Source organism: Centropristis striata, chromosome 5 (genome assembly GCF_030273125.1).
Source record: "Centropristis striata isolate RG_2023a ecotype Rhode Island chromosome 5, C.striata_1.0, whole genome shotgun sequence".
Taxonomy (NCBI): Eukaryota; Metazoa; Chordata; class Actinopteri; order Perciformes; family Serranidae; genus Centropristis; species Centropristis striata.
Window position 1 is genome coordinate 5644552 of NC_081521.1, and position 12959 is coordinate 5657510.

Sequence of the window (12959 nt, forward strand, 5' to 3'; positions counted from 1 at the left end):
ACCCCGGGCCTAAGATAGGGCACTTGGCGTGTTGTGAATCTGGCTGCTTCTGCTAGGCTTCGCAACAGAGAGCCCCTCCTGTACGCCGGCCAACCCAGTGGAAGAGGGAGACACAGAGAAGGAGAGGGGAAGAGACCGTGCGAGATGACACTTAGATAATTGAGCAAAGTTAGAGGACAAAGAAAAAAAAAACGACCACGCTCAGCATATTCTCTCATCAGTCAACAGCTAGAACGTCTCCTTGCATCTGCGCTGTCCTCCTCAGCGTCCGCTCCGGGTCAGAGGTCACTCAGACACTTGGCCACCCTGTTATGTGTGACATTTTTCTCGTGTAGTATTTTCAGGATAACTCTATAGCTCTGTGTGAAATAAAGATTTCTAGAATAGAAAGCTGCCGTTTTTATTGGATTTATTGGACCGGAAGTAGTGACTTTGGGTCCTGTTATATTTTTGTTTGCCATTGTTGGAGTCTATGTCTGGAATAAGCACTTTTTTAACCCATTTAAGCTGGGAAAGCATTACCGCATTTCTACCATTAAAACTGGGATTGCTGTTGCGTTATTCTACCATTAAAGCTGGGAAATCGGATGCGTCGTTTTGTAGTATTTGTAGTTTTTGTAGTTTTTTTCTACCTATTTTCAGTCTCTTGGCCAATGAAATGCATCAGAATACATGTGGGAGTGTCGCAACGCAACATGGGACTTTTCCAGAACTTTGAAATCATCACCAAAAAAAGACACAAAATTACCCAAAAAAAAGACACAAAATTACCAAAAAACCCCACAAAACGACACAAAATGACTAAAAAAAGACACAAAATTACCAAACAGCTAGAACGTCTCCTTGCATCTGCGCTGTCCTCCTCAGCTCCGGGTCAAAGGTCACTCATACACTTGGCCACCCTGTTATGTGTGACATTTTTCTCGTGTAGTATTTTCAGGATAACTCTATAGCTCTGTGTGAAATAAAGATTTCTAGAATAGAAAGCTGCCGTTTTTATTGGATTCCTTTTGCTGAGGCGAAGAGCTCTTCCCTTTAAAAAAGCAAGCAGTGATTCAGTGCTGAGCTGCCTCCAAACTGTCGGCTCCTATAACGCTCCAGTCTGTGCATTTCCCCATGCCATCCCAGGGGCCTACGGGCCCACAGTAATGAAAAAGGCTGGTAGAGAGCTGGCTGTCAGGTTTGCTTAGTGAGCTGTGCATTTGGGCTAATGTGCTGCTTGATAGCACCTCCCCCTGCTGCTACCTTTTCTCCAGGAGGAAATCGGCTCTGGGACACATGCTGTTCATGTAGTCCCCATGCACACAATCCCGATCCCTCCATCTGGACCCACTAATGGGTGCGTTGTTAACAGCCCTACCCAACTTTTTTTTCTCTCCAGATGTAACAATGAGAACGAGTGGTACCAGATACAGGAGAACATCATCCGCAAGTCCAACACCAAGTACTCAGCTCCCAGCACCAACTATGGTAAATATGTTGCCGCCACAGATCTGTTACCTGTTTGCTCTCCCCAGGTTGAATTTTTCACCTTTTGTTCTTTTGATGTAAATTTAAAGAGAAAAAAGTCAAAGGCTATGTCTGTTGCTAATGTTTTCATAACACGCAGGAAGGGGGTCAAGGACAGGTCACCTTACTGCTGCAGTTATGATGATTTGGTATCGAGGCATTCACACAGTTTTGGTTGTATATCTGAATTATTATTATTATTATTATTAAGTCAATAAAACCAGTAGAAATAACAGTCGTAATAACTAATGCAATATAGGGTTTATATGATAATACATAGGCCATGAGATGATAAACATGTATTGTCTATTATAGATTTTATTTTATTTGTTTAAACTTTCTTTTTATTGAACATTTTAACAAACATTTTGCATACATCTGGTACGTTTAAATCAAACCCCTCCAATTATGCATCCTCAGATTACACTTGACATCTTTCCTCAGTCTTTCATCTTGGATCAGATATAAAATAACTTTACATTTTTTGACATACTCCAATAAAATTGTGCAACTGAAATAGTAGTACAGCAATTTGTTCCAGTGTAGCAAAATTAGAGAAAAAAAAAATCATAAAAGAAAGAAAAATTACCAAAAAGCAATAAATTAAAATAGAAATAATTATAATAAAAAACAAAAAAACCCCAAAAAACCCAACATAAGTTATCAACTTCTGTAGCTACAAACCAGGGTACTTTTCCTTCTAATGATGGACATCTCAGATAAAGTCAGACCTAATTGGTTTTATATACACTACCCAATTTTTCCATATTCTTTTAAATTTGTCCTCCTCCAGTCTCACGGAGAAAGTTAACTTTTCCATCACATAAATATTATGTATAACCTCAACCCAGTCCTTATCTATTATATATTTTAATATACTGTTTCTTTAACATATCTGGTTGTATTGGGTTACTGCTGTCAGTGTTGTAAATTAATATTTATTTTACCAGTGTGATAAAATACATTGTTTTTTTCCTATATATTTAAAGGAATAGTTAGTATATTTGGCATTTTTGCTTCATTGCTTAGAGAAAAATCGATCCTTTCATCCAACTCTGATGTCTGTACAATTAATGAGAAAACTGAATACAGTGGCCAGTTAGTTTAGAACACAGATCTGAAACAACTAGTCCAGCTCAGTTCAAAAGAAATCATGCCTACCAGCGTATTTCTTGACCGTGAGCAGTGACTTCTCCTCCTAGCCAAGAAAAATAAATTGTCCTTAGCTAAGCAAATCGACTTCTGGCTGAAGCTTCACATGTAAAGGACAAATAATAAAGTTTCATCAATATTCTCATCTAACTTTCAGCAAGAAAGCAAATAGGGCTACAGATTTCCCCCTCTGATTAATTCACCTATACATGATTTTACAATTCTAGAAACGATAGCCAGATATTTATGAATGCTAATTTAGAGTCACTGTATATCACCCATCAGCTCACTATGAAAAGAAAATGCAGTTCACTTTGTGTCTTTGGTACTTAACCCTCTATGGTACACATTATGATGCCAGTTAGGAAAAACATTTTGGAGTGTTTTTTTGTCTTAAAATAGACTAAAATACTAAAAATAATCTGAAGAAATGTTATAATTCTTTTTTTTGTGGAAGTTTTTGGGTTTGTTGTCCATAGGCAACATTGTACCATTGTACCAACGGTGCACAAGTGAAAAAGGAAGTTTTTTAATTTTAACATCAACAGGAAACATTGTACCATTGAACCAACAACCCATTGAAATGAATGTCTTGAACAGTCTAAGTGTATGAAACTATCAAAAATGAAGGATTACTCACCTATCAGTAGGAATATATTTGTTTCCAGATTGTAAAGGGCCAGGAAATTACGTTTCAATATGGCCTCCTGGAGGTCATGTGACAAATTAAAGCATTGCTATTGGTTCCCTATACCCTTCCCTCTTTTTAAAAGTATCGCATCACTCAAAAACATGCATTGTAGAAATTTAACAGGCCAAAAATGTGTATGTTGCCTGAGAGCAGCACCGTACCATGGAGGGTTAACAGTCTTGTTGTGTGGAGTTTCAAAATGTTGTCACTGTAAGCGTGAACTCACCTAATTCACGATTACTAATTATTAATTCACCGTCTTTTTTTATGAGCATCTCACAGTTTGATATATGACTCATGCCTCGCCAAAATCTGTCACTAGTTTTGTGTGGCAGCCATATTTTTTTCTTGCTTCTTTACGTAATTCCACTATTGGGTTTCTCCTCCCCCCTCTGTTGTCCCTGGCTCCGATCACGTCTCCATCCACTCTCGTGTCTGTCTTCTCCTCCCCCACATTCTGACTAATGTCCTTTAAATACCCCCTCCCTGCTCCCTCCTTCTTCGTCCCTTTGCTTTCTTTTCTTCAATTCCACTTTCCACCCACATCCCCACACCTCTTCATCTGCCCTTTCCCTCCATTTACACACACACACAAATGTATCCACCCACCCCCCTCCCCCCGCCCCACCCTTTCTGCCTCCAGGCCTCATCATTTCCCTGCAGCTGCTGCGGGGTGAGCTGGAGCAGATCAGACGGGAGAACCAGGCTGTGTTCAACAGGGCCCTGGCACTCACACGCAAACTGGGTTTCCCAGATGTCATCCTGCCAGGTGAGGAGGCAAAGAGCAGTGGGTGGTAATGGGGACAGAAAGGTTCAGGGAGGAGGTGGAGACCAGAGGCCAGATGGCTTAGAGGAACGGAAAGAAGGGAAGGTCACAAGGTACAGAGGACGAAGATGAAGGAGGACAAGGATGAAGCAAGAAGGCTATAAAGATTGAATTAAGATTAAAGATTAAATAGAAGAAAACAGCAGGAAACAGTGTTAGAAAGATGCAGAATGTGGAAATAGTCACAGCTCCTGCTCTTAAGTTCAGATACTGTACTTTGGAGCAACCTTTCGCTACGTATAATAGTGTTTCCATGTGATGCTTCCTTAACCCTTTATCGGGCGAAGAACCGTATTTGGTAACTTCAGTGGATATCCAAAATGATAATATTTCGAGAAAAAAGTAGCAAATTTACTAGATTAAAGTGGCAAATCTACAAGAAAAAAAGTCGCAGATTTATGAGATTTAAAGTGGGAAAAAAAGCAACTTTTTTCTCACAGATTCACCACTTTAAATCTCATAAATCTGCTCATTTTTCTCTCGTAGATTTGCCACTTTAATCTCGTAAACATTCTTAAAAATTCTCAAAATATTACCCCCCCTTTACACATTCCACAGTACACATTCTGGCTGTATGTAATATCCTCAAATATTCTCTAGGGTTGAAATTTGGAATTTGCAAGTATTTCAGTGAGTGCCCTATTAAGGGTTAAACTTCTACACTTCAGAGGAAAATATTGTACTTTTTTATTGTGTTACATTTATCTGACTGCTCCAGTTACTAGGGGCACCGATCGATCGGCACCGATTTCCTTAATTTTGCTGGATCTGCAATCGGCCGATTCTTTTACGTCAAACCGATCTTATCTAGCGATCTTATCTACCTCAATAATAACCCCCCATCGGCGAAGCAATGCTTCCAACTTTGTTGCTAAATTTAGCAACTTTTCAGACCCCCTTAGCAACTACTTTTCAAGAAAGTGACTGGAGACAAATCCAGCGACTCCTTCTTACTCTTCTTAACGAGCATGTTGTACTATAACAGCAAAGAATAGAGACAAGTTCCAAAAATGAACTCCAATTTATTTTTTTCTTCTTTTCTACCTCGCTAATCATTTGAGAACCTGTTGTTTTATCTTGCCATGCTTCCTTATAGGTAACACTAAACTTCCTAAGTGTACATAAAGCAGTTCAAAATAGACACATGTCAACCAGCTACAACAATACAATGTCACTTGCAGATTGATGCATCAGTATTAGAAATGCAAGACTTCTGCTTGGTATGGAGTATTCTTTAATTGCTGTATTGTAAGAGGTACTTCTTCCACAGCTGGTATTTAGGAGGCTCTGAGAATTGTCACTCCCTATTTGCGTAAGAACGGCATTTAGGTCAGGTGCTGAGCAACTTATGAAGAGCAGAGGTCTTCAAAGATAACTCAGGGAGAGGGAGAAAGGGAGAGGTGTGTGTTTATTTCGGTATATTTCATCAGATAACATTGTTCTGCTTTGTGTCTACTGAGAATGTATGATCCTCTCCTCTCCTCTCCTCTCCTCTCCTCTCCTCTCCTCTCCTCTCCTCTCCTCTCCTCTCCTCTCCTCTCCTCTCCTCTCCTCTCCTCCCCTCTCCTCTCCTCCCCTCTCCTTTCCTCCCTCTCCCTCTCCAGTTAGCCTGAAATACCTCCCAATATCACCTCTTGTGACTCATCCGTCCCCAAGGAATTGACTCGGATATAAATAACTATAATCTGATTTTATAAATAACTGCAATATCTTCCTCCGCTGTTGCCACTGATATTTATTGCATTAAACACTGACCTCACAGGAGGTGCTGAGGCAGTCATGAGCTGCAGTGTATTACAGCTCAGCGGGGTCATTTCTCATAGACAAGAACAATGACGTGTGCTGCACATCTTAGTCTTAATTTATGTTGACCGCTCGCAGTTTGTCTGTGGAGCAGAGGCTGACATGTACATTATAACTTATTAACATTGCCAAGGCTCGTTATCATGGTCTGGGAATGTCTCAGATGTCTTTGCTCTGTTGTTGTCTCTGGCTTGAACCTTAACAATGTAATGATGTTGCGCATTTGTATTCTGATCCGAGCCTTTGTTTTGTTGACATGGAGTTTACAAAAATAGGCTTTGCCACGTGGTTATCACCAGAAAAACATGCTATATTGTGATGTATCGATATCATGAAATGAACCGACCTATCGCGATAGACGGTTTTGTCCATATCGTCCAGCCCCACCTACTGTAAAACAAGACAAATCGCACTGAAAATAACCTAAATTATTAGCCTTTTTATTATGATGTTTTTTATTTGTGTGACCTCATCCTAATGCAGGGGTCTCAAACTCAAATTACCTTGGTGCTGCTGGAGGCAGTATCAAAATGACCAAAAAAATTAAATAAAAAAATACTAAAAAAAAGACACAAAATGGCCAAAAAAATATACAAAATTACTAAAAAAAGACACAAAATGACCAGAAAAAGATACAACATTTCTAAAAAATAAAACACAAAATGACAGAAAAAAGACACAAAATGACCAAAAAAAGACGCAAAATGACGTTACATAACATTTCCACTTCTTCCGGTAACAACAACACGGCAGATAATAAATGCTCCGGTAGCAGCTGCCTTTCTTTTTGTTAACGTCGTCATAGAAACAAGTGAAACAAAGATCCAGCTTGTGCAAAAAAGGGACCTTCCACACACAACACGAGCTCAACGCAGAAGCAAACCTGAAAGACAGAAAACTTTTTTAACTAGTTCAGTCGGGCAAGATGTCGTCATTTTCCAACTTATCCCCAACCGACACTAGGCAGTAGTCCCACAGACCTGATATGTACGACTGGTGCACTGCAAAAAAGAAAAGTTGGGTGAACTCAAAATTTCAAGGCAACAAACTTCGATAAAATTTTAAGTTTGACAATTAAACTAAATATTTTAAGTTTTGTTTTTGAGTTTGCTCAACTGTAAGTTGTACTAACTTATAATTTTACATTGTAATAACTAATGTTGCGACCACAATTTTGTGTTAGCATTGATATGCTAATGGCTACTCTCATAGCTGTAAGAAGCAGCGCTGTTAGCATCAGTTAGCCGATAGCATCAGTTAGCCGCTAGCACTAGTTAGCCGCTAGCATCAGTTAGCCGCTAGCTTTTGCTAATGACCGAATTTCACCGCTTTCCCGCATTTCACAACAAAGAAATACGAGTTATCAGAACTATTGTCCCTTGTTTTGAACCCCAACTTAAAGATATAAGTAGCAACAACTCAACAACTTGTTTTTGAGCAGACAACTGGCTTCCTTTGTTGTGCTAACTTACATTATTTCCCTAAGTCATCAATAATTTATATTTCCAAGTTAAACCAACTTAAAACACTGTTTTAGGCCAAAATATACAAGTTGGCTTTTTTGCAGTGTGGAGTTCCCTCTTAACTGACGTCTCCCCTGTCTAATTGTCTTAGGTGACATACGCAACGACCTGTATCTGACCCTGGAGCGGGGGGAGTTTGAGAGGGGCGGCAAGAGCGTCCAGAAGAACATTGAAGTCACGCTCTACGTCCTTTACGCCGATGGGGACACACTCAAAGTATGACACATATGATTTATTTATGCCATATCATCCCTATAGAAAGTTCAAGATGAGTGTAACCTTCCTCCCATACATACACACACACACACACACGCTAATTTAAGTGTCATTAACGGTATGCGTCACTTAAAACAACCCACCCTGCTTCTTTTCTTCTCAGGACTGCATCAGTTTGGGCAGCGGGGAGCCCAACACCAGTGAATATCGCTCTTTTGTCCTTTACCACAACAACGGCCCTCGCTGGAGTGAGATGGTCAAGCTGCCCATTCCCATAGATCGTTTCAGAGGATCCCACCTACGCTTTGAGTTCAGACACTGCTCCAGTGAGTCACTAATGCAGCCCGGTGGCAGTCATCCTTCAGCGCATGAGTTTATTAGGACAGATTGGATCATGCTCTGAGTTATACAAGTATGTTTTATGCTGTGTAGATACAGTATGATGATGCATGATATATTTTGATGTGCCTCCTTTCAGCGAAAGACAAAGGAGAGAAAAAACTGTTTGGTTTTGCTTTCACTCCTCTGATGAGAGAAGACGGGACCACGCTGTCAGATGAAAGCCATGAGCTGTATGTGTACAAGGTATGTGCACACACATTTTTAGAAATATGGTCTTTATTTCTCGTGTCTCTTTGACTTTGACCTTTTAACTTTTTAATTAAAAGCTGAGTGTGTGAATGTGGCCCAGCTGTGGTGGGGTGTTTCTGTGTTGGTGGGGTGTCCTGTGCAGGGAGTCGGCTGCTGCCCGCTCTCTGTGTGTCTTCATTTTATTTACTCAGCAGTGGACCCTGGGTCATACTCTGCTCTCACGCTGACAACATGCAATTAAATGCACCATCCATTTTGTCTGATCTCCTTCACCAAAACACGTACAGTAGCTAGACTGGCCCTGAGTGACTGATCCAAAACTACCATTAGAACTGTTTTGTCCAGAGGCTGTTGTCAGTGTTTTCTGGCCTATGACTCCCAGTTTTTAAGCAGTAAAAGTCAAGAATGACCTCAGCAGATAGAGAGTTGTCTCATAAATAGAATATAAGTAGTATAAGTATGACAATATCCACCTAGGACAGGGATGGGCAACTGGAGGCCAGGGGGCCGCATACGGCCCGTACCCTCACTTGAAGTGGCCCTCAGTACAACTACATGCATTTGAGCATGAAATCTTAAAAGTGCAGTGTAAAAATGCACAAAATTACTTCTTGCAATTAATGTTGGTCTGCTGTTCTTTCACTGAAAAAAAGAGAAATCACTGTAAGTGGTTATTTTTTATTTGCTTCAAACCTTTTTTCCCCTATTTATACTGTTATACATGCATTTGAGCATGAAATATGTTAAGTTACTGCACTGTTAACATATTTAAAATTGCAGTTTCATCATATCTGGTTAAGTGCACGGTCCTATATGTGGCCCTGTGGTAGTGTTGATGAAAAATTGTGGCCCCCTCCAGCATTTAAGTTGCCCATCCCTGACCTAGGAGCTTCAAATGGATGTAAATATGCAGTTTCAGTGTGTGTGAGTTTGAAAGAAAGGTCTTTAAAAGTCCAGTGGCCTTTTACTTTGCAATGGAAACTAATAATGTGCTCTATTTTACTAGAATCAATATATCAATCTCTAAAACCAACCCACAGGCTATGTACAGTAGCCCATCCCTGTCCCGACAGCTTTTAGCATGCTAGCATTATGTGTTATGATCAGTATTACTTGTTGTTAGCATGCAAGCTGTGTCACCGACAGATTAGGTAATGCGCATATTGATCTAACATGCTAAAAGAGTACATAGTCTTCTTTCACTGGTCAGTGACTGGCTGGCCACTCTTGTGCTCAGAGGCTGGCTACCAACATGAAACAGAGTTTCCACTGATCCTTTAAAAGTCTTAAAAGGGATTGAATTCATTGATCTAAGAATAGGGCCTTAATTAGTATTAAAGGGTCTCATATCAGTCTCAAGTCTTGAAAATGTTGAGACATGGGAAGTAGGATCTTATTTTAAGTTGCTTGTAAAATCTCACAATAATTGGAAACATATTTTTTATATTGGTTTAATGCATACATGCTTCTTCTATTTTGTTTATTGTAAAATTAAGTTCTAAGTGACTTAATCTGAAATCTAACTTGCTATAAGGTGTAACAACCCTGAGAACACTACTGCAGTTTTTTTTCAAAACTTTATTTATTGAGTTTTAAAAAAAAGTAATACACAATGAACACAACAACAGACATACAGTCATAAAACCCCATCCCTCCCTCTCATAAGCAACAGTCATCTCGGAGGAAAACAAATACTTGAGTTAATAAAAAATAAAAATAAAATAAATGTATTAATCAATAAATAATAATAATAATACAAAATAATACAAAATAAATTCAATAATATTTATAAAAAAAATGGGGGGGGGGGGGTAAATAAATAAATAAATAATAATAAAACAATAATACACAATACTCATAATAACAACGAAAGTATACATTAAATTAAATTAATTACTACTGCAGTTTGTAATCAAATCAGTTATTGATGCAAACTTTCTGTCCCATGATGCTGATGATGAAGTGCCATTCGTCCATTACTTCTTTGAATTCCAAATTGTCTCAGTTCAGCTTTTATTTCGAACATGTGCGAGTAACACAACAAAGTAAACACAAAAACAAATACATCCAATGAGAATAATCAAAACAAAACAAAAAATAGCAATAGTCAAAACAAACACTGTAATGTGAACGCAACATGTCCGAAAAGGAGTAGGATGAAGCATATGCTTATTTAAACCTACCCCTTCTCCAATACTCAATTCATTTTTTTTTTTTTCCCTAAACACATATTTAAATAATACATATTTACAAAAAAAATAAATAAAGGTAAATAAATCTCCAAAACTTACTGAATCTTCTCCTTCCCTCTGATTCTCTAGTGTGATGAAAATGCTACCTTCAGTAACCAGGGCCTGTACCTCAGTCTGCCCTGCTGTAAAGAGGACTTTAACAGCTGCCCCAACCTGCCGGCCAACCTGCCCTTCCAGAGAAGCCCCAAAGAAACCTTCTGGGTCTCCACAATACTCTGCTCCACCAAACTCACACAAAATGGTAATTGAACACCTTACATGCTCTTTTAAAAAAAAATATATATTTTCACTTCCCATTCAATGTGTGATTTGTATTGTGTTTGCAGTGGACCTTCTGGCCCTTCTGAACTGGAAGGCCCATCCAGACAGGGTGTTGGATATCCTCGGTCGATTACGTCAGATTAGCGGAGAGGAAATTGTCAAGGTCACTGTCATCACATTATTTTTGCATTTTTCTAATCCATCCACAATAATCTAAGCGAAAACATCTGCTACTTTCTCAGAAAAAAGAAGGTTTTATTGGCCTGTTTTTGAATGAAGGGGCTATCCTTTGTTTCTATTTTAGCTATCAGCGAGCTCTTTAATGTGATGCTGTTGATGCTGCTGCTGAGTGTTGTTCCTTTTTTCTCCTCACAGTTCTTGCGAGATGTCCTGGATACGCTCTTCTGTCTTTTAGATGACAACACTGATAAATATGGACCGCTTGTTTTCCAGTCACTGGTAGGAGAATTAACCCTCTGAAATCTTTGGCCGTTAAAAAATCTGTTAAAAAATCTTTACCATGCCATGTTGGTATCAGTTTTTCCAGCACAACCTCACCTATATATCCTGATATTTTTTTTAACTTTGACTTTCTTGTTTAAAATTTTAACCCCAAAAGAAACTAAGGAAACATAAAATCTGATCTTGAAAACTATGTTTGAAAACACAGAATTTTAAATATTGCAAAAATGAACACAGGTTGCATATATAACATATAACAGGTAAAATGAGGATAATATCAAGTTCAATATTTTATTCTAAATATATTTGACATTATCTCCAGTTTTGCTTGGCTGAATATCATCAAAAAAAAATCTGGCATGGAGTTTCAAGCCAAAACTTTAGAGGGAAGCTGATGGAGAGACTCAATGCTGCTTCATTTTTATGTCTTCACGTCATGAAGAAGTAATGTTTAGGTGCTTTCATGGACTCTAGAGGATTAAAGGAGCACAACTGTATTCTACTGTATGATGAATTTTAATAATAGGAAATAAGCATAACATGTGTATATATGTGTGTCTAGGTGTTCATCATCAACCTGCTCAGGGACAGCCGTTTCTACCACTTCAGACCTGTCATGGACTCTTACATCCAAAACCACTTTGCTGGAGCTTTGGCATACAAGTACAGCAACAAAGCAAACACAAAGATCTGAATTTAGAAACCAACAAAGTCACTCTCAATATTGACTCTCATTATTTTAAACTCTGTGTCTGCAGAGAGCTGATTCGATGTCTGAAGTGGTACATGGACCGCTCGGCTGAGGTCGTCCGCCAGGATCACATCCAGGAAGCCATGAGGGTAAAGTATCACACACGCTTCCTCCTGCTCTGTCATGGCTCCTTCTACTGGGATTAATTAGTAGGAAATGGTAACAGGAGGACAGATAGGGAGTAATGTAACACCATAGAAGGCCTCAGTAAGTGACTTCCCTGCTGAGAGAAAGGAAGTTGTATAAACTCTCTGCAGATATTGACGTGAGCAGAGTGAAACATCTCTACACGCTCTTTGCATTTAGAGAGGTATTCTCTTACAAGACCTGAAAATTGGAAACATTTCTTTTATGTATTGATTTTCTCTGGACGATCAACCACAAACCCATCCAGTGCTCAGTGCTTATTCATTGTAAAGGGAGTTTATAGTATGAAATGAAGTGTACCTTTGCTGACTGAATGTCTCCGTCTGTGTCTTGCCGACAACCCGCCTCAGGCTCTGGAGTATCTGTTCAAGTTCATCGTCCAGTCTCGTATCCTGTACTCGAGAGCCACCTGTGGGATGGAGGAGGAGCAGTTCAGAGCAAGCATCCAAGAGCTCTTCCAGTCCATCCGCTTCGTGCTGAGTCTGGACAGCCGCAGCTCAGAGAACCTGGTGTTCACCCAGGTCAGATAGTTCACAAAGCATGACAAACTCTCTGCTGACGTTTAGTGTGCCACATGCTCTGCTGCCGTATTGTATATTTGGTCATAAATCTCTTTTATTCATCTTCTTAATTTGCATTCATTATTTATTGATTCTTTTTCGTTTGTTAATTTGTTTCTCATTCATTCTTTTTGCTTTTTTCACTTTTCATTTTGTGTATTTTGTGACTGATGCTTCAATCCCTCGCCCCCCCCCCCCCCCCCCCCACTGTGGCC

At 39.3% G+C, this 12959-nt stretch overlaps 1 protein-coding gene across 1 annotated transcript in view; it reads left to right on the forward strand.

The window, feature by feature from the left end:
- Nucleotides 1–12959, forward strand: part of LOC131971634 (dedicator of cytokinesis protein 3-like) — a 75925-nt gene that overhangs the window by 32718 nt on the left and 30248 nt on the right. Inside the window, exons 13-23 of the mRNA XM_059333162.1 lie at nt 1382–1470; nt 3996–4121; nt 7596–7720; nt 7884–8046; nt 8199–8305; nt 10633–10804; nt 10890–10987; nt 11200–11283; nt 11849–11949; nt 12045–12126; nt 12535–12705. Of these exons, the coding sequence (XP_059189145.1) occupies nt 1382–1470; nt 3996–4121; nt 7596–7720; nt 7884–8046; nt 8199–8305; nt 10633–10804; nt 10890–10987; nt 11200–11283; nt 11849–11949; nt 12045–12126; nt 12535–12705 (1318 nt within the window). The remainder of the gene's footprint in view (nt 1–1381; nt 1471–3995; nt 4122–7595; nt 7721–7883; nt 8047–8198; nt 8306–10632; nt 10805–10889; nt 10988–11199; nt 11284–11848; nt 11950–12044; nt 12127–12534; nt 12706–12959) is intronic.